The sequence below is a fragment of the Chelmon rostratus genome, chromosome 23 (assembly GCF_017976325.1).
Source record: "Chelmon rostratus isolate fCheRos1 chromosome 23, fCheRos1.pri, whole genome shotgun sequence".
Taxonomy (NCBI): domain Eukaryota; kingdom Metazoa; phylum Chordata; class Actinopteri; order Chaetodontiformes; family Chaetodontidae; genus Chelmon; species Chelmon rostratus.
In genome coordinates, this window is record NC_055680.1 from 16,291,841 (window position 1) to 16,314,158 (window position 22,318).

Sequence of the window (22,318 nt, forward strand, 5' to 3'; positions counted from 1 at the left end):
GTTTCCTAACTTACAACAAGTGTGTCATGAACTCATGATGCTTCTTGCTGAATAAAAGTTTCCCTGTGTAATATATAGGGCAGTGCCTGCGGTGCATCTCCACGCACACACACACACGTGCACGCACACACACACACTGTACTTGGGACCAGCACATTGAAACTCTGGGCTGGAATGAAGTGAATCAGTGAGGCTAGTTGAGGAATTTTATGATAGTTGAACTGATGTTATGTTTAAAGGTTGCATATGATGCTTGATGTTTTTCCCCTCAGGTAATCAGTCATGTTAATGATAAATACTGATGTTAGTTAGCCGTTACACACTCTGAGGTGTCCCGATACACACGGCTTCTTCTGCTGAGTCCGTTGTTTTCTCTGTTGGATAAAAAATCAAACTCTCCACGGGCAAAAAGAGAAGCTGGGGTCAAGTTTGTTGGTCGTCAGTGTTTACCTCCCAGTTAACTGATGCCTGAGCCCAATGCAAGAAATGTTACCTGTTTATGACACACGTCCTAGCCAGTCAGAAAGCAGCATTTTCTGGCGCTGTGGGCTAATGTGAGATATTGATTCGATGTCAAAAAGGATCAGCAGGTTATCACATTCTGTTTTATTGTTTTTATTGCTTGTTCAACATTTTGGATGAACCTCAGTAATGAAACCGAGTCAAATTCAGATTTTGGTCCCAGTGTTGTTGTCGGGTGGAGAAGCCTCCACTGGTGCTGTTCAGAAGGATGTCATGACGACGTTGCAGAGCAGCTGAATGTAGGCTTTGTCAGCGTCTCGTCGCTATGATATCTGATGCGTTTGAATGCTGCCTCTGCTGTGTCTGCTCTTAAAAACTGCTGCATCACTTCATCCATTCAGGGCTCGTTACATTTAAACGCTGTTGTCTGGTCGGTGTCTCTCAGATCAAAATGACAAACATGAGAGAAAATGTAATTGCTTGTCTGTTTTTGTACTTGACTCGAATTTCAGTCCTGAAATTGCCTCATCAGGCCCTTTGCTGTCTTTGAAGCTGCTACACTCCTTTTATTCAAAAAGCCATTTCTCCCATCCATCTTCTGTATTTAGGCTCATATTCAGACAGACTGCACAACCTGAAGAAACATTTATGTTTTTATAAGTCGATTTATTGGTCCTTTGAAGGCAGAGCAAATGTCAGCCGTCTCTACGGTCACAACAATAAAACTACAGACATCAAAATGTGAAACCATGAATCGCCTTTTGAATTAAACCTGCATCCCTCATTTTTTTGTCCACTTGGGAGCAACACAACAATCTGGAAACACAACACTGACATGTGATGGTTGATGCAGTCATGACATGTATTAACGACAAGGAATGATGGGGATTACAGTGCAGAGTGAGAGGAAGGTCGGGCGTCATGGTTACGAGACAGGACGGGCCGCAGCTAGCTGGTCAGCATGCTAACTTCAGTAAATATCTCTGCAGCACGAATCACAGAGTTGCCTCAATCAGCTAGCATATATACAAGTTATCCTGCCTGCCGGCCTGCGCCCAGCGAGGAGCGGTTGCTAGGCAACGTACATGTCAGTCATGTTCTGTTGGCTGGGTTAATGAGGCCATGATACACCTGTACAGCACAGATAATTGATTCTAAAGCCTAAATCTCAGATGAGACTGAGGAAAAATGATATGTAGAATATTCCATTTAATCAATATATGGTCAGTACAACAGATACACAGCACATGTGACTTTGTCAGAAACAAACATCACTTTTCAGCCATTTAAGGGCGATAATTAGAAAATCTGGCTTCAAATGACTGAAGAAGATTTTTGACCTGTCAGTAGAAAGAGGTGCAGTTCACTTCAGCACAAATTAAACAGGGCGAGCGTGTGTGTCCTGATTTATGTCTGCAGGTGGCGCTCTCTTGCTGTGCATGTGTTGTTGTCGTGCGACCTCAGTGCCCCCTCCCTGCTGTACTCCTGATATTGACACATGCACTTTTGCATTGAGTTCAATTGAAGGAAAAAGAAATGCATTTTGAGGTTTTTTTTAAAGCGACTGACTTTGAGAGTTGCTTTTAATGTTGATGTTTCCAAATTTTGCCTGAGAGGAAACTTCTTCACCTGACTTGAACTTGAATGGCACAAACTTTTGACCCCTGTAATGTTTCACCGTAAAACATGACCAACAAGTCCCTAAAGTCCCTAAACCAATAAGACCCAGAGAGTCCTTGAAAAGTCCTTGATTTGTCCTTGTGTGCAATTCCAGACTGGTTTTCTCACAAATAATCATTGATTTATCAGTAATAATGCACATTCTTAAGGTTCTAGAGAGTTTTTAAGGCAGCCAGATTCACTTTTTCCAAAAAAAAAAAAGGAATTAAAAGTTGAGGATTTTTTGCGGGGGCTCTGGGTTTGAGAGACTTTGACAGTTTACTGAAAACACCAGATTGAAATAAATCCCCAAAAGGCACAAACAGAGATCAACCAAGTAAGATAGAGGGATTAGAGGACAAAGAGAGGTGGTGGGTGGTGGAGAATGTGCTGGCAAATAAAGAGAGGCAAAGATGTGGGCAAGATAGGGAAACGGCCAGGAGACAAGAGAGGAAAATAGAACAGGAAATGTTGAGATTTCCTCTGGATGTGAGGTGTGTGTCTGTTCCCGACACGCTCGCTCGTTGCCTTCTTTCCCTTGGAGCGTTTTAGAGGGAGCCAGAAAGAAAGAAGCTGCCTTTGTGGAGGCACTCGAGAAAAATCGCTTTTATTTTGTAGCTTCAGACAGATGCTGGCAGACAAAGTGGGAAAGATTGGCTGGATAATTTGTTTGTCACCTTTTTTTTGTGATGCTGGGACAAACTAGGACCAAAATTACTGACAAGCCTCGAGAAGGCGATTCGAGTTTCTGAAAGAGACTTTTTTCAAGCAGAGAAACAATCAGTGATTTTTTCCACTGAGAGGAGCTTTTTCCTCCCTTTTTGCTGCCGTCGGTCTTTGTTAGTTTTGGTTGTCGGGAACACTGGTTGTCATCATCATCACAGTCCCCAGGGCCATGTAACCACCCGTCCCTTCAGTTCTGGATCCCTCTCACCTGGTGAACTGAAACACCTGCCTCCTCCCTCTCTGAGCGGGTTCTTTGAGCATCGCAGGTTCTAGGACTCGGCCGGACTCTGGTTTCAGCCATGCTGCGTTGCGTTCTTCAGCGGGCCAACAACCTGAGACACTCTGACCCCCTGGCTAGCGTCACCTTCAGAGGTAAGAGGATCATGGGAGATTCAGGGGGTCGGTAGGAAGATGATTAACTGCAGTGTGATGAGTTAAACTCTGGGGTGCTGCAGTGATTCCTGACCGGGGCTACTCGGTCAGAGTTTATGTCATAGACTGTGGAGCTCAGCTCGTTTGGTAAAGTACAAACTGTGATTCTGCAAAGAAAAATCTTTGTGTTGTTTGTTTTGCGTTTAAGAGGCAAATAATCACCATGATTACGTTGGATTAACTGGTTTGAGGCTGATATTTAGTACATTTATTGTGACATTAGCCAAGTTTTCAGCCAAATTTCCCCAAAATTGGCCAAAGAAAACACAAATGAGAACATATTCCCATCATTTACTGTTATGTGAAGATTAGGAGCCGGTTACTTGAAGTAAACGTTTCCTCCTTTTGAGCTTTGACAAATTTTTTTTATTTGCATAAAAGCAGCTGGATGGAAATGACAGGCCTGCTGCCCACTGCCCGCCCCCCGACAACCTGAGTCACCCTAACACCCTAACATCATGTGGTGAGACTGAGAAAGCCTGAAAAGTTCATGAATGAACAGAAGAAATGGTAACATAAAATGAATAAATGCTACAAATGCAGACTTGACTAAAGCCAGTGAAAAAAGAAACCACGCCTAAACATCGACTAGTTCAGGATGACCATGTCCTGCGTGAACTGATGATCGGAACAATATCTACATTTATTTCACTTTGACTGTTACAGTATTTTTGAAGACACGTTTTTTTGACATGCAGAAACTGGACGTTTCAACCATTTATCCATCACTTGTTCCACTTCCTGTCCTGTGAAGTCAGCCGGTCGTTGCTGGTGGTTTATGGATTATGATAACAATAACTCTGAACATCAGCCTCACATCAGTTTGTCACACTATTTGTGTTTATTTTCCTCCCAAACACACATATGTGGATAAATATAGATTATTTCACAGAATCATCATTTGTTATTTAAAAGATGAGCTGTTCTCCACATTTTAGTCGTATCTCCTGAGGTACAAGTGCCACTGAGTGCAGGCAAAACCAGACCTGGTCTCAAGTCTGTCAGAGCATTGAGTCCAGGATGAATGTCTCCAGTCTACACCTGTGTTAGCATATCTGGCTGAAAGTCCAGGTGAGCGTCTGGTTAAACTCACCTGAAGACAAATGGCACACGCTGAAGATGATTCGGCTCCCTGGCCTGTTTTTCCATCAGTTTGTTGTTGTACTTTCCACGAGTCAGTGTCTGCCTTCTTAATGAGGTGAGCTCTGCTGTTCACTTCCTGCCTTTGTCCCAACACTGTTTCCTCGTGCCATCATCGTTGTGACGAGCAGGAGACACAAATGGACCTGAATGCATAATGTCGAGCTGTGTCGTAGACATCTGATATCAACGCCATTATGAAATGTTTAGGGTGGTCCAGAGATTACAGCTTTAATTATTTATTGTAGTTTGGAGCGATATAATCTATTGGAAAAGTCGTGAAGTGACAAGTGTTTCTGGGCTGCAAAAATGTCAGGAATTTAGAGCAGAGAGAGAGAGAGAGAGAGTTTCCTCTCCTCCAGAAAACAGATACCATGTCCATTTATAGAAATCATAATCGCTAATAAAAAAAGAGTGGAAGCTGTGGGAGGAGAGAGAAAAGACAGAGGGTGTGTGTGTGTGTGTGTGTGTGTGTGTGTGTGTGTCAGGCCATGTATTACTCACGCTGTGGGGGGACATAAACCTCTTTACGCAGTCACATTGTGGGGACTCGCCTTCCTTATGGGCACAAAATGCAATGCATTGTAAATCATAAAATTTTAGGGCGAGACGTGGGTTAAGGTTGGGGTTAAAGTCGACGGGTACGCCTGCCTGCTCTGCTAATGATGAAGGTGTTGAGGGAGGGGTGTAGTCCTCTGCAGCTGAACGGTGGCTCGCATCCAACTCTGGATCTCCGTAATTCTCCATGTTTGTTATCACATGGCCACTTCTCAGCATCTAAATCAAAGCGAGATATTGTCTAAATCAGCCATGTCCAAACTATTCCATAAAGGGCCGTGAGGCCGCAGGTTTTCGTCCCAACCAAGGAGGAGCGCACCAGGCTGGACTCATTTAATCAGCTGATCTCCCTTTTCAGCTGATAACTAAGGGATCCCTTGATGTTGATTGGTTGGCCTGGTGTGCTCCTCCTTGGTTGGAACGAAAACCTGCAGCCACACGGCCCTTTATGGAATAGTTTGGACATGGCTGGTCTAAATGCTGCTGCATCTGGACTTTGATCCGGATTAAACTGAATACAGACTGTGCGACAGACTTCTGCTGAGATTATTGCAACCCAAAATCTGTTCTTTCAAATTGTAATACAGTTTGAGAGCATTCATGCATCCAGCTTTTGAGACACTCAGGAGTTTGTATTGTCTTATTGTAGTGGTTTTGAAAGTTCAAGACAAACTTTTGCACATAATGTCTGGAATGTTTGAAACTGAACTAAAGTTGGAGGTTTGAGGTGACGCTGCTTTCATGTGTTCATGAGCATATACACACTTCACCTGCTTTTTTGAGTCACCTCCACATCGTGTTTGTGCAGGTGTAGGTCTTGACACGTGTTTGTGTCAACATGTGCTTGTGTTTGTGTGCTGAGGGCAGGATTTCCGGCCAAAGTGTTGTTATTGGAACATTAAGTGTTGTTCTCCGTCAAAACTGCTTCATCCCAGTCCTGTGCTAATTATAGCCCAGACACGCGTTCATACACAGCAGCTTCATATTTGTTCCTCAAGGCATTGGATTTGTTGAATAACAGCTGTTGAACCACAGCGAGCGAAGAATAACATGTCTATCTGTCGTTCTTCACCCTGTGGACGAGCCATGTTTTGCCTGTTTTGTTTGCATGGATATTAACAATGCACAGTTTAAGTATTTCAGCTTTGGCATATTTCATGAGGAAGGAAATCATTTCATCATATTGGTGCTGGCACATTTCACATGCACTAAATCCTTTCATGGGTGTCTTCCTCACATGTGAAGAAGACGAAGGTGCATCCAACGCTGAAGTGTCGATTGTCGTTGACGGGAGGGGAAGTGTTGCAAAGGCCTGTCTCCTGCTGATGGGCATCATTTATGCCATGAACTTGAGTTAGCCACCAGAAATGAAGTACACTCCTTCAGTGTTTCAAAAGCTTCTGCTAGAGCTTGATGTCCTGAAGCTGTTCCCGAAAATCCTGTCTCTGCGAAATAAACGTATAGCTTGAGTGCACATGTTTGACCCAAGAGTTGTCCTTTCAAAGAGGGGACTAAAAGAAAAAAGACCACAGTTGTTCATGTGGCTATCTGTCTATGTTCTTCTTTTTCTCCTGTTTTAAAGATTTCATTTGTATTTCAGCTTGTTCCACTGTATTAACCCTTGTGCTGTCTTTGGGTCAAGGAGGGAGGAAGGAAGGAAGGAAGGAAGGAAGGAAGGAAAGGAGAAATGAAGGAGGGGAAGTTCAGCCTTTTCAAAGTTAAACCAGAGGTTCTCAACTGATCGTGGAACCATTTTTAATGGGTCACGGATGTGAGTGTGGGCATGAAAAGTTTTTCGTGTTAAGATGCTCTGTTTTTTGTAGGTTATGATACAGAAACAGACGTTTAGAACCTCATGGAAAAACACTGTTCTTTATCATGAGACGTTCTAATAAGCATGTCTTTTAAGATGCACTGAAGCTTCCTGAAGCATGTCAAATGTGTTTTTTTTTTCTCAGGGTGAATTATACCTTGTTTTGCAATGCAAACGCTGTTGGGCGCTGTTTTATTGAAAAAAAATCACTTAAGAAAAATAAAGGTGTTAAATTAAAACATTTGCCTCATTTTACACACACACACACACACTGTATGACCGTTTCTATCACCTTACCCTGACTTTAACCCAGGTTTACATTGTAAAATTTCGTAATTTACATTACAGGGACCCCCCCATCCCCACAATGTGACTGTACACAGATTTATGTCCCCACAACATGAGTAAGACACAGCCACACACACGCACGCACACACACATACACACACAGAGCCCATGTCTAAACTTAGCTTCCCATACATATTTCACAGCACTGCGGGCCACAGTTTGTTCTATTCTCGGCTCTTGAGAGAAACTGTGCCAAGCTGAACCAACCAGGAAGTGAAGCTGTGCCAGCATTAGCTAGCATCCTGCCTCTGAGATGCTAGCTCTCACACCAGCTCTTGGGACACACACAGACACACACAAATATAACGTGCCCTCTCGACCCCTCTGTGGAAGGGTGGAGTTGTTTTTTCACATATCGTCCAAGAACGGAGGTACACTTACGTAGGTATTTGTGTGGGTGTGTTTGAGTAGCAACATATTTGTTTGTGTGTGTGTGCGTGCATGTGCGTGTTCTCGCATTAAGTGATGACTGTGGGGAAAACAGGAAAGCAAACAACCATTCTCTGGGTGTGTGTCGGAAAGAGAAAGAATGTGTGTGTGTGTGTGTGTGTTAATCAAGAAACCTATGGATCAGTGGACTGCGTCATTTTGTATACCACTGAATTCTGGGTAACCAGAGTTGTTCAGTAAGTAATAATACTTAGTGTTTGTCTGAATTGTTATAGAGTAATAATAGAGATATAAAAGAGTGTTTAGTGGAATAAAACAATATAACATATTAACACAATATAGTATAATATGGTACAACAATATAGCAGCTGGCTTTTATTATTTATTAGCCTTAAAGGCAGGATTCATTGTCTGTGCAACGTGGATATCTGATATTTGACAGCATGCAAATTTTGATTTGATTTGCTGGTGGTGGTGGTGGATGACGAAGGTCACGGGATCACCCAGGTTAATTCTCCTCATCCTCAGGAAACTGTGTTCCATGGCCGTCCATCTAATGTTTAATGTAACTTACTCTCAGTAATGACGATTCAGTGGTCAAAACGAATTAAATTCCCATCAGCCAGATGTAGCCTTCTTTGTGTTTGGTGGTATTCACTTAAAGTTAGCATGCTAACAGGCTAAATTCAGACGGTGAACATGGAAAAGTTTACACCTGCTAAACACTTGAGCATGCTAGCATATATTAGCTTTTAGCTCAAAGCACTGCTGTGCCTGAGCCTCACAGAGCTGCTATCATGGCTGCAGACCCTTGTTTCTGTACTCCAGGCTCTGTCCAGTGGTCATTCCCTGGAAATTAATGAGCCGCTTCAAAATCAGACAATAGTCATTGTCTCTGTTTCCTTTCATCTGGAAAGAACATCTCAATCTGTGCGTGTGTCTGCTTTATTACTCTTTTTCACTAAATCCGACTGGAAATAATGATAGTTGTCCCCAATGTGATTAATCACATCACACACACACTCATTCTCTCTTTGCGTGTGTGTGTGTGTGTTCTCTGATGAGAGCCCTTCAGTAGCTACTGATGAATCCTGGCTGTTTATTGGTCCGTCTCGCATCCCACTTCCTGTCGGAGTGCCCGACAGACAGGAAATCAGAGCTCAGAACTCCATGTTACAGGAAGTCACGGAAAGATAACTGTGTTTGTGTGTGTGTGCGTCTGTGTGTGCTTGGGTGTGTGTGTGTGTGTGAAAGGTTAGGGTGCCTGCAAAGTTTATTTTCTGCTCACTGAGTCATGGTGACCAAATACAAAGTCTTTATTCAATTTATTCAATTTGTGTGTATCAGAGGAGAGCGAGAGAGATTTTGACTGGTGTTGTTTGTTTTAACTGTTTAGTCCTTCATCATTTGTGTTGTTGGCTCCCACTTAAAACAGGTCAGCTCAAGTCCAGCCATTTTCAGGGTCATGATGGAGACAAGCTATTTCGCGTAGAGGTTCTGTTCAGACCGGCCACTGAAAACAACCTCTCTGCATCAGCATTTGAATGACGAAGCACTAAAACCAGGGTTGTGATATTTGATCGCTTCCCAAATTGGTTCAACTGGCTGGAACCGAGGGCCTCTATTACTTAAATGTTTTCCTTTTATCTTAATAATGAGTAAGTCGTGTGTGCAAAATATTTCTTGCTTTGTTCTTTTTTGAGGACATTCTTCCACAAAACTCCTCAACGTCAAAGGATGTTGGGTCCTGGGGCATGGCAATGTCCATCAGCTGGTACTCCATAAACTCTTCACTTATTTGGTCCTGTTCCTTCGGGTCATGAAAAGGAAGGAGTTCCTGATATCTTAAAAAGAGCACAATGTGTACAAGACTGATTAGAACACAGTGACAGACAGATTTGTTTGTGATCATGACCATTAAACTTAAAAATATAGTCATGTGAAAACCCTTGCCTGTCTACAAAGTAGAGGGCATCTTCAACCCCATACTCAGCCCTGTGCTGCAAAAGTGACCTATAAAAATTGACTTTAATCTGATACACTAAAGACACTTAAACAGCAACTATCGTTGTGATACGATACCCCCAGATTACGATGCAGTTTGATTCAACATGATTTGCTCCAACACCATGCAATGCAATACGATACAGAGGAATGATGCAACATACGATATGAAAAACTGCCAGACAGTAGACGTGCTTAACACTCTTTCATCAGTAGGCATACTCACTCAGCACTAAGCAAGAAAATGCAGATGAAAACTGAATTAATCTTTCTCAAAGGGGTCTTTAATAACAGCTGACAAATTAAAACATGTTCATGCTTGCCGTTTTTCACATGCTGATAACACGTGATAACAATGATTTTTGTTCATTGGTTGTTGCGTTACCTTAGCCCGCCCTTTCCTTTTTTGATTGACAGGTAAGTGACGCTCGACTTGTACGTGAACGTGCTTGATTCCTCCCGCTTCCATAGCAACGGCGCACCAGAGAAATTTATCGGTATTTTTTTTTTAGCGTGAGTGACGGGAGGGCGTGGCGAGAGACCGGAAAGCGTGACTGTCGCGCTCAGTGCGTGAGACTTGAGAGCCCTGTAATTTATATGTATTTGCAGATCGTTATTAGCCTGAATATAAAAAATGGCGTTCAGTCATGTAGTACTATTCATGCTAATAAGTGCATTTTCCTGTTAGTACGTTAGCTGAGTTGCTAGCTAACAAACACTAACGTGTTCGTGATTGCTAGCTAACATGTTTGCTAGCCAAGTTGCCAGGAGGCTATGTAGTAAACAAAACGGGACGTTAAGAGATGTTAGCTAGCTACAGCTAACTAACCTGCTGGCTGGTTAGCGATCAATCAGTTTGCTAATATGAAGGTAACTCAAACTGTAATTGTAAACACAGCTAAGATAACATTTTGTAGGACCCGAAGTGTTTTACTGTTTGTTGTGTAAGCTAATTGTCTCGTTTTTTCCACTTTGTTCAGGGTCTAAGAAGAAGACGAAGGTCATCAAGAACAACCCTAATCCTGTTTGGAACGAGGTACGTCCTGCGCACACATTCACAAATAAATATTCCACTTTTTACTCCTTTCCATTTATACTGACAGCTGTAGTTAGTAGTTAATGAGTAGTTATTAATTTCTTTGCATATTTTGATAATGCTGTCCTTTTTCATGCTAAAATACCAAATATTTCATGATTCCACCTTTCAAAATGTGACAATTTACAGCTTTCCCTTTTAATTTTTTTAAATAATTCTGAGGTTTGGACTTCCTGCTACACAAAGCAAGTGTTGTGAGTGTGTGTTCTGCAGTACTTTTACTTTCAATACTTTCAGTACATCTTTCCTAACCTTATGTATCTGTAGTTAAGCAACATTTTAAATGCAGAAACTATCCCTAATACAACTTTCTGCACAGCCGATATTAGGCCTGTTTCTGAAGTATAGAAGATACTAATAAAAATACTGTATATCTACCTGACAACAAATTCCAGGATTTTTGGATGCTAGCGTTAGCCTGACCCTGTCGGTTGATGTTGTCTCTATTTTTGGTTACCTAAACCTCAACATAATCTTTAAGTTTGCTCCCATTTTGTACTAATACTGTTTCCTGTCCCGGCTCTGTCAGGGTTTTGAATGGGATCTGAAGGGGATTCCTCTGGACTCCGGAGCAGAGCTGCATTGTGTCGTCAAAGACCATGAGAAGATGGGGAGAAACAGGTGCTGACTCTTGTGTGTGTGTGCATCTAGTGGCATTGTTGCAGTAAAAATACACGAATTTCCTGGAAAGAACAATTTTTAGTGGTCAAAACAATTCCGACACACAAATACTCCTTCATTTGGTGATATTTTTTGGTTTTCTGTTGTACCAAACAGACATTGAAGACATTTAAATGTGTGTGTGTCTGTTTAGGTTTCTGGGGGAAAGCCGGCTGGCTCTCAGAGACGTGCTCAACTCTCCAAACCTGGCCGCCTCCTTCACCATCTCCCTGCTGGACACCAAGAGGAACAACACAGGGGTGAGCATGAACACACACACACACACACACACACACACACACACAGCATAGAGAACAGACAGATTAATTTACAGTCTCATTGTGTCATGAAGCAAATCATAAATCATTCCGAGTTTCCTGTCTGGATCTTAAAATAGAGACTTTCCTGAGTCAGAGCAGAATAACAACCACACGCCTCTTTCTCTTTTCATTACTTGGAATCTGATTAAATTTTGAACTATTCAGTGTTTTCATATAATGGACTATTTTTCGTCTCTGAGCGGTTGCCAGGCAACCAGTGCAGACTCCAGGAAGTTACTGATCCTCACCAAGAAATAGTCATAAAGTTGATGATTTTGCAGCTTGGTTTTTGAACAGAATAAACAAATGAGATACAAAGTGGTAATTAGTGAACAGAAGTTGTTCAGATCAAACAAAAGTCCTCACAAGAGCTGAAACACAAAGTTGTCCTCTCACATATGAAAGTACAAGCCAGACACACACACACACACACACACACACACACACACACACACACCTTGGTGGGCCACACCTTTCATCATCTTCTGTTTTTTCACAGCAGATGAAACAGCGTTCTGTTTCCCCTCCTTATTTCCTGAGCCCAAAACAAAGTCTTCCTCTCAGTGTCAGAGTGGATCTGATTGATGTCACACACACACACACACACACACACACACACACACACAGAGTCAGGCAGTGTGTTTACATTACAGTAGGTACAATGTGTGTGTGACAGGGTCATTTTTCATCCATTCTACAAAGCAAAGAAAAGACTAATATAAACAAACTATACGTTTACTGTAACTAAAACACAGAATATACTAGAACCTGTGTGTTATGTGCACGTATGTAAAGTGTGTGTATGTTACAATGACGGTCACAATCACAATACTTCTTCTTTTAAATTTTAGGCATCTGTTGGTGTAAGATTTCACTTTAAGGAACAATTTCAATTTGAATGGTAGAATGGGTTAAATATCACATTTTTTGAAATATAAAAACATGTCCACATCCTCTCTTTTTTACCCTTTTACCTCATCACAGACTGTGATATCTTTGTTTATAGACACACAACAGCTTATCACTTGAGTTGCCTTCTCCCGTTAAAGGAAATGGCAGAAAACAACACCTTTTACTGGTGAACACACCCTACACTGCTGCTACAACTTCTGCTGAATAAATCCTCATTCGTGTGTCATTTCTATACAATTTGAAAGACATTGTGTTTTAAAAGAGAGACATGAAGATTTGAGTATTTTGTGCTGAAGTGTTAATGATCTCACACCTGAACAGAGTGCTGAAGAATGGTTGAGGCTATCACTTTACTGTTCCATGACTCTGGGGTGTCATTGGCAGTTAAGAAGAGAACAACCGTTGCCATACACAATTCCATATATTCATAGGGTCAAATAGCTCCAAGGAAGGGTTTCTTGGGCTCGTCCGGGATTTGAACCCGGGACCTCTCACACCCGAAGCGAGAATCATACCCCTAGACCAACGAGCCACACTTTTAAGGACAGATTTAAGCCTCTTACAGTTAAGCTCATCTCTGCGGTTGCTTTTTTCCTGTTAAAGGAATCTGCAGAGGACGACACCTTCTACTGGTCCAGATGCTCTGTCATTGCACACACAGCAGCTGCATATTTCTGCGTTCTCCTGAGGTTTGTTTGAGCAGTGAGAACAGTAAAAGTGCTCATTTTATCTGACACCAGAGTCCTTGTTGGACTACCTATTCAAAAAGCATGGACCAACCTTTGTGGCTGTAACAGCCAAAAGAGCATTTGTGACGTCAGGCACAGATGTTTGACGAGAAGGCCTGGCTTGCTGCTGTGGTCAAGGGGGTCCACCTCCATGTCCTCATGGACCTCGCGTTGTGCACAGGGACTCAGTCATGCTGGAACAACAAAGGGCCCTTTCACAAACTGGAGCACCCCAATGACTAAAATATCTTCCTGTAGCATTAACAAGACCCTCCACTGGAACTAAGAGCCTGAAAAAAACCCCAGAGCCTCCACCACACTCTGAAGGAGGCAACGTTCTCCTACAGGATTTAGGAGAATTTGTGTGCTGATGTTGCATCCAAAGGCAAGCATCAATGGCTTAAGAGGGCTCATCCAGGATTTGAACCCGGGACCTGTCGCACCCAAAGCGAGAATCATACCCCTAGACCAACGAGCCACACCGGCAAAACTTTTTTTAAAAAAGTTTGGTGACAAAACAAAATACAACAATGCTAACTGGTGCTGCTCCCAAAAATGCCTTTCCATCAGATATTCATCAAGAACGTTTTGGCTTCATGTACAAGTGAGCAGCCCGTTTTAGATTGCACGTCTTCGTACACTGAGCTTCTTTACTACTTTCCACTGATTTTTAAATCATATAATTGTGCTTACTGTCTTTTCCAGGCCACGCTGACCCTGCAGGTTTCCTACATCCCCCCTCCAGGATTGGCTCCAATCTTCCAGCCTCCTCACCAGCCTGAGGCCCTGCCCCATAACAACCCCACCGTGGAGCTGGACACCGTCACAAGTAAAATAATCTGTCATTTACTGATACCTATGACATCTTACATCTATGGCTTGGTCTATATTTTATTTCTGGGGCTGTCAATCTGCAGTGATCTCTCTGGACACTTTGGGCGAGGAGGATACAGAGAGTATGATGATGCTGGAGCCCACAGAAGACCAGGGCCCCGATGACGGACGCTCCATGGTCATCATCGGACCTCAGGGGCCCACGGGCCAGGAGTCCCCCACCGCCCAGGCACCTAAACGCTCGCCACCGTCCTACAACACCCATGGAGGACTGAGGAAGAGGAGGAGAGGAGCCAGCAATCAGCACAAACCGCTGCCCAATAAACCACAGGACATACAGGTACTGTGCAGGGTCATAGTGTTCATCTTTACAGTTTTAACCATTATTGGGCGGCCATTACATTTCTCGATGCCAGCTGTATTTAAGTTTTGTGTTTTGGAGAGCTTCTCTCCTCAAATCACAACATCAGAATTAATTAACCAGGAGAGCGGAACGCCCTTCTTTCTTCGTTCAGATGCTTTCTCAGTCCATATCTTCATTGATGTGGGATTAATCCTCAGCAGACTTGACTGTAACGATCACACACACAGCTAGCTTCAGAGCAAACGCAGGGAGCTGTGGATTCACTGTTCATTTTGAATTCGGTATTGATTTTGCGCGTAGATGTTTCAGTCTTTTTTATTCAGTAGTTCGCTCTGTATGATAGCTTGTGTCATTTTTGCATTAGGACATATTTTATTGGTCTGGGAATGCTCTTATAGACATAATAGAGGAGCCTATAACTCCCTATACATTATGTAGTTTACTTTTAAGTTGCCCGCATTTTAAGTGCTTGTTTTATGTGACATTTAGTGGGGATAACAGCTTAAAAAAAGGTTCTTTTTAATGTATGGACATTGAATGAAATTCTTCTGGAGGGGAGAAGGATGTATGGCAGTAAGCGGTCATAATGTAAATGTCTCCCACCAGCTTTACATCCAAAACGATGACATGTTCTCCAAAGGAAGGATTAGATGTGTGTGTGCGAAGGACATCCTCGTTCATACTGTAGCTGATGTACAATTTCGTTCTGTGACCTGAAGATTCAAAACCTGTGAAAAATAAAATCTCGATCTTCAATCAGTCTTTACCGACTTCAGCTGTCTTGCCTCGCCTTCTGCAAAACGGCTACTTCGGTGTGAAGTGTTTAAAAATCTGCACATTTAATTCAAATAAGGTATTTCACCCCTGAAGTGACTCCTGATGGTTGCCGTAATATTTTAAGTTATTACAGCTCACAGTAATATAAGTTAATGCAGTATTTTGCAGTTTTGTGCTTGCTCTGTAAGTGTTAAATGTAGCTTTTCAGATTTATTTTTTGTAGGAAGCAGGCAGATCCCTGAAGTAGCACTTGTTCTCGCTAATTGGCATCAACTGTCACTGGCTCGTCCAGTCATATCCATGCAGATGTTACCAGAATTAGCCAGTTGACCGACCTGCTGATGATGAATTGATTGGCACTTGTTGGTGTTCAAATTCTCAGACCTGAAAAGCTGGATTTCAAGATATATAGTATCCTCACATGGATGTAAAGTACATCATTTTCTGCTCACAGTGCCACCGTGTGGTGATTTTGGCAAATTACACAAGGAACTCAAGAACTTAAATTATGGCCACTAAACATGAAAGAACCAAGACAATACATGAAGGAAGACATTGTTATGGTCAGTTTATGATGACTCCTGCAGATAATTCATGTTTTTTATAAATTACTAGTTCTTAAATAAGAGTTTCATGTTTAAAATTGTCCACTTAAAGGGCTTTGTTTGCTGAATGTCACATTGGACATTCTGTCCAGGTCCGTGTGCGGGTCATCGAGGGCCGACAGTTGCCGGGCATCAACATCAAGCCTGTTGTCAAGGTATCGGTAGCTGGGCAGACCAAGAGGACCCGCATCAGAAAGGGCAACAACCCGTTCTTCGATGAGGTAAACAAGAATTCCAAAAAGTAACAATATATTCCCAGAAAACTGTGAATCTAACTGTCTGCCTCTAATTTAAACATTTGTCTTGTTCAAACTGTAACTTGAGTGATTTCCTCTCGACAGACCTTCTTCCTGAACTTCTTTGAGACTCCATCAGACTTGTTTGATGAACCCATTTTCATCACTGTGAGTCTGGCCTCGATTTTGTTTGGATGTTGCACATGTTGTCACCACTGACATCCTGCGTTTTTTAACGCAACAGATATTTGATTTTGCTGTCTTCCTGTTCAGTAAATGTCAAGTCTCTCTGCCTGACAGGTGTGCGACTCCCGTTCACTCAGAACTGATGCTGTGATCGGTGAATTCAAGGTAAATCTCCATCTGAGCTCTAACGTTCACTGCACGTGGTTGTTCCACCTGACTAAAAAGTTGGATGAGCTCAGAAAAGCAGCCTGTTTTCATCTTTGTGACGATGCATTTTCCAGCTAATCCAAGAGGCTTTTTAAAGATTTTATTTAGCTGAAGGAGGATTTTCTCAACACACATTTCATCCTTCAGTTTATCAGAAAAATAGAAGTATGGAGATACGTGGTTTTCAATGGTCAGTAAGGGTATAAAAACTATAATCTGTAAAGTACCAAATAACCAAAGCTGTGAAATAAATGTAATGGACTAAAAAGTACAATATTTGCGTCTGAGATGTAGTGGAGTATAAGTATAAAGTTGCATAAAATGGAAATACCTTACAGTACAAGTACCTTAAATTTGTACTTAAGTATTGTAAATACAGTAAATGTACCACTGGACTTAAAAATTCAACGTGTATTTGTTCTGTGGTCATGTTTTCTGGCTGTTTGGGCAACAAAAAGAAGTGAAGTGAAAAGCAAAAACATGTAAAATTTTGTGACATCTTTCGCAGTTGGATGTGGGGACCGTCTATAACGAGCACAGTGAGTATACGTTTATGTGTTTTTCATGATTTCTACTGTTGTGCTTGTATGAAAACTGTCAGCGAGGAGCTGTACTGTAAATGAATTCATATTTATGCTGTGTTTGTTAATTGTTTTTAAAATATAAAGGATGATTTTGTGGTTCAGAGTTTCTAGTTCACCACAGTATAGTAGTTTTTTTAGGTTTTAGTGTCCTAGTTTGAACTTCCTGGTTGCAGTATATTATTGGTTGGTTTGAAGTTTAAGCCCGCCCCCCTCTCTGCAGGACACTGCTTCTTGAGGAAGTGGCTGCTGCTGTGTGACCCCGACGACCTCTCTGCTGGGGTCAAAGGTTACCTGAAGGTCAGCCTGCTGGTCCTGGCAGCTGGAGACGAGCCACCGGTGAGTCTGAAACAGCATCAAGATGATATTTGTTCTAGCATCAGTCCTGTACTGGGAAAAAATATGATGGAGGTCAAAAGAGTTCATCTTTTTCTATTCAGGTGTTCAGCAACTGTAGAACTAATACCTGTTAGCCTTAGCTGTACTTTGAAATTAATGCTAATATACTAAAGGCTAGGAGGTGGTAATGTTTGCTTATTAGCAATGTTAGCATGTTGCCTTGCTAACTGTATGCATGTCAGCATAAGGAATTTAACATTACATGCTAATCATTACCAAATAAACATGATGTAGTTTTTAAAGTAACTGCAATAGTAATGTTAGCCTGTTAGCATGTTAGCATTCAAACCCAAAGTCCCACAGGTGAGACTAAGCACAGCTGAGGCTGGAAAAACTACAGCTTGAGTAAAAGTAGAAATAGTCTAAAAAATACTATAAGTAAAATTCCCCAATTTAAAATGTTCAAAATGTGTTTATTATATTATATAATTATAGAATGTTATATTGTCCTGTTTTTATCAGGAATGAATAAATTTGTAGTTTGTCAGTGTAGACCGAATTTCGTGTACTTTGTATTCTACTTGGTAAATTAGCAGTATAGAACAGCATCATATCATATAAGTATATCATATGTTTTTAGGTAAAAGTAGCCAATAACTGTAAGTGTCAAATAAATGTAAGGGGGAAAAAAAGTACAATATTTCCTTTTTACATACATTTTCAATTATATATGTAAAATCTGCTACAGCAGAGATTAAATGCACATCTTTTACAGTGTGCACAGGGAAAACAAAATCAGTTCAATAAACCACGACACTCTAAATTGAGTTTATGTATGCTTTAATGTTGTGTCTGTGTGTGTGTTTCAGGCTGACAGACGCGAGTGTGTGGAGGATAAAGAAGATATCGAAGGAAACCTGCTGAGACCGGCTGGTCTGTCTCTGAGAGGAGCCACTTTCACCCTGAGGATCTTCAGAGCTGAAGACCTGCCACAAAGTTAGTCTCTAGTGTGCGTTTATGGTTTGTTCCTTTGCTTTTGAGAGAGAAATAGAGAGATTTCTAATGTTTTCTCTTTCCTGTTTGCAGTGGATGATGCCTTCATGGATGGGATGAGGCAGATTCTTGGGTTTGACAGCAACAGGAAGAACCTGGTGGATCCCCTGGTGGAGATCCACTTTGCTGGCAAAACTGTGAGAATGACATCCCACAACCTCCATTAAAGTCATTAGACCTGACCATGATTTTATCCCAGGCATCAAACACAGAACCTAATACTTTCTTTCTTTTTCAGGTCTGCACTAAGATTCTGGAGAAAAACGCCAATCCGCAATGGAACCAGAGTCTGAGCATGCCCATCAGGGTGAGACACACAGTGCAAACACATACTACTATGTGACTTTTATTAAGCTAGAAAGACAAGTGCACTGATCATAATCATCATTATACAATGCATACTTTCTTTTTCGCTCCCAGTTTCCCTCCATGTGTGAGAAGATGAGGATCAGAATTATGGACTGGTGAATCTTTGCTGATACAAAACCTCATTTTGACATTTTCTATTATGAAACTAAAGGGTTTTGCATGAACTTTAGAGTATGGTTTTAGTTTAGGGCAGAGGTTTTCAAAGTCTGAAGCCGTGGGCCCCCTCAGACAAGATCAAGACAAAGGTAATACGCTGTGGGCTACAACTTGAGCCTGTGTTTGTTTACATTTTGGAAAACTTGCAGCGTCAAAAGTAGGCCGAATTAGCTATTAACAATTCCTGTTTACAGTGAATCCATGGAAGTGCAGATAACCTTCACTGAAGTAATTTAATACTGAAGAAAACTTAAAAACGAGTGTATTGTCAGGCAAGTTCTGGAGATATAAGTGTTTTTTTTTCCACGATTTAGCTGTGGATTTATAATGGTTAATTTGTGATGGACATTTGAAATAAAGACATCGTTGGGAAGTGTCAGTCATACTAAATCTAAAAATATGTGCACCATGTCTGTGTGTTCAGATCTGAGTGAGTTATAACTCTGAGAAGGAGTACAAATTTCGACGCACGTTACAACAATTCCCTTTCACCCCACGTTGTATTTTCTGCCTCACATCTCTTCCTTCGCGCTCCCCCTTCAACTCTCCCACGGCGTCTTGAGGACGCTCCACATTTTGAAAACCTCTGTTCTCGAGTCAAACATTTTAATTTATGTCACCGTTTGGCTTTAAAGTCGTGTGTCAGAGTTTTGGGTTCTTCTCTTACTTCCTCATTCAGGGACAGAGCCAGTCACAATGATGTCATCGGCACCTCCCACCTCTGTATGTCTAAGATCTCCGCCCCCGGTGGAGAGATAGATGGTGAGTAACCAGTCGAAACAGGTCCGAACCGGACTGGGCCGGTTTGGACTGGTTTAGACTGGAATGGGCTTGCTTTGACTGCACTGGAGTGTTTATACTAAACTCATCTTGTCTGGTTCGGTTCAGAGTTTTTAGGGTACATTTATGTCTGATGACACAGTGCCGCACCTCAAGCTTCCTTAAAACAGGTCACATGAATCAAAAGGTAACGTTTTCATTTTAACGTAAAGGTGACTGTGCCTCCAGACTGGATGCTAAATTGCTGAGTAACCTGTCAAGCACTTTGGTGTTGGTCTCATTTGGTCCTCTGTCTGTCGGTGGCTAATGCTAACTAGCAGCCACCTGCAGATGTCAACAAACACGACCAGCAGGAGCAGATGAATTAATGTGCTGAATTTCTGCTCTGCTGAGCTGAAAATAATGATAAAACTGGATGACTGGACTCTAAGCATCTCACACCGACAGTCCATCGCTGTGTTTTTGGAATATTCATATCAGTGACAGCCTCGCAAGTGGTGCAGGCTTGAAAAGGTCGAGGCTTTATGTTTTTGGCATTCGGCCTTAGAATGCGGTACACTTGACTGGTCTTCCCCAAATTTGTCTTATTTCATCAGTTTTGTGTGGGTCTGTGTGGCCTGGGTTGACTGCAGATGACAGGAACCAGATGTCTGGTTCCATTCTGCATCAAACTGGGGTGTGTGGACCAGTCTGACTCAGTTCAGACCAGTAAGCTCGTAGCACGGGACTGGACCTGTGTGTTATGGAGAACAGAAACAGCAGTGTTGTGGTTAAGGTCTGGTTAGGTTTAGGCGTATAAACCATATGGTTAAGATAAAGAAAAGATCATGTTTTATCCAGGTTTTTCACCACAAACACAGCTGGAAAATGTCTCATTTAAAAACAGAAGAAGAATTCAAGAGTTAGCTCTGAAGTCCAGTGTGAGAGCCGAAAGTTGGATCTGACTCTAGAACCCTCAAGTCTTGAACCACCAGCCGGATCTCTGGTTTGTGAACCTAACAAAGCATGGATGTTTAGCTTTCACTGACATGCATGAAGACCAGCGTGGTAATGTTTGTGTGCTGACTGACATTGTTTCCGCTCCTTGGAGTCCCTCACAGTTGTCCAGATGAAGACGACATGCATGCGTTTTTTTCACGGTGTGTGACAAGGGCCATTTCATGTGAACAATGACCAATCATCAGCATCTGGCAGCTTAATGCCACGTACAGCACTGTGGCGTTTGAAGACTTTGGAGTTACACTTGTGTCTCAGTTTCGAGCAGGTCTTAGGAGTTGATGATTCTTGAAAGTATACAAATATTTCATAGAGAAATTATCAACAGATTAAATGAATATGAGCAAACAAATGTCTATGCAGCAGCAGTAGATTTATTGGCATGTTTCCCCTCTCAGGTTTACCTGCGTGCCACAGTTTCAGCCAACCAAAGAATTATAGTTATATATTATATTATAGTCAATTATAGTCAGAATCATATTTTGGCAAAAACACCAAAAATGCTCAATTGAACTGAACATCCAACAGAAAAAATGGTGAACTGTGATGTAAAGTATGTCTTAAAAAACACTGCTGTGGTCCTTTAAACAAATGAGACACTGGGACCCTGGATTTCACACAGGTGCTGCTAGGGCAAGTATTTTTCAAAATAAAAGTATTTCCTGCTCCTCAGTTCAGAGAATAAGCATGTTAGAACTGTTCCCCCCCCCCCCCTTTCATATCTGCCTTTCATTCCTTCCACTATCTTCTGTCACCAAAAACTGAATGATTTACCTCCTTTTGGTCAGTCCAACAGATTTGCCAACATGGCAGCGATGGCCTCGTTATTTAAAGAAATATGTTTTCATATGGTGAACATTTACTGAAAATGTTGCACCTTTTGTTTCCCAGTTTTCTGCAGTGGTGGGACGTTTCAGTGATTTCACTAACTTCATCTGAGGATGAATTGTGTTAAAGTGATGAGTACTGAAAACAAACCCAATGATTTAGCATTGAGCGTTCCGGGTTTTGTGCAGTGTTTGTGGTCCAATGCATCTGTTTGGGTTTGAGTGGCGTTCAAAGACATCTGTTTCCTTTCTGTCTGTCTGTGACTCTGAACCATCCTTCCTCTCCACGCATTCAGATGACTTGACTCCTCGGACCGTCCATTCTGGTAGTACGTCCACCATCCTCTCTTATTTTCTGTGAAACAGTTCAGCTGTTTCACGTCTTCTTGTGATGTATATTTTCATTCTTCTTTCAACTCATAACTGTTTCCATCTTGGTTTAATTCTGATGAAACTCTCTGAATCTATTAAGTCAACTTCACATACTTTCCATCATTTCATCAATCAGATAATCAATCGATCTTTTCTTCATTTCCGTCCTTCCACATCCTGCCCTGTTTGTAATGAAATCTGTTGTTGTCATTGCAGTTGACGACAGTCTTGGTTTCCTGCCAACGTTCGGCCCATGCTTTGTCAACCTGTACGGCAGCCCCAGAGAGTTCACCGCCTTCAACGATCCGCACGAAGTGCTAAACCTCGGAAAAGTAACTCAGCATTTTTTCTAGGGATGCACGATAACTGTTTTTTAAAACCGTTAACC

The 22,318-nt window shown here is 41.9% G+C and overlaps 1 protein-coding gene and 1 non-coding gene across 4 annotated transcripts in view; one reads left to right on the forward strand and one right to left on the reverse strand.

The window, feature by feature from the left end:
• The first annotated feature begins 2,946 nt into the window (after nt 1–2,946).
• Nucleotides 2,947–22,318, forward strand: part of dysf (dysferlin, limb girdle muscular dystrophy 2B (autosomal recessive)) — an 83,495-nt gene continuing 64,123 nt past the window's right edge. For all 3 annotated transcript variants that reach the window (XM_041965639.1, XM_041965641.1, XM_041965640.1), the window contains exons 1-17: nt 2,947–3,219; nt 10,513–10,568; nt 11,158–11,249; nt 11,443–11,548; nt 13,954–14,077; nt 14,166–14,422; nt 15,921–16,049; nt 16,170–16,232; nt 16,365–16,415; nt 16,966–16,996; nt 17,262–17,377; nt 18,247–18,373; nt 18,464–18,567; nt 18,669–18,737; nt 18,851–18,894; nt 19,635–19,717; nt 22,147–22,262. In XM_041965639.1, the coding sequence (XP_041821573.1) occupies nt 3,147–3,219; nt 10,513–10,568; nt 11,158–11,249; nt 11,443–11,548; nt 13,954–14,077; nt 14,166–14,422; nt 15,921–16,049; nt 16,170–16,232; nt 16,365–16,415; nt 16,966–16,996; nt 17,262–17,377; nt 18,247–18,373; nt 18,464–18,567; nt 18,669–18,737; nt 18,851–18,894; nt 19,635–19,717; nt 22,147–22,262 (1,641 nt within the window). In that variant the 5' untranslated portion in view covers nt 2,947–3,146. The remainder of the gene's footprint in view (nt 3,220–10,512; nt 10,569–11,157; nt 11,250–11,442; nt 11,549–13,953; nt 14,078–14,165; nt 14,423–15,920; nt 16,050–16,169; nt 16,233–16,364; nt 16,416–16,965; nt 16,997–17,261; nt 17,378–18,246; nt 18,374–18,463; nt 18,568–18,668; nt 18,738–18,850; nt 18,895–19,634; nt 19,718–22,146; nt 22,263–22,318) is intronic.
• trnap-cgg lies at nt 12,981–13,052 on the reverse strand. Its single transcript has one exon. It is a non-coding gene; the product is annotated as a tRNA-Pro (tRNA).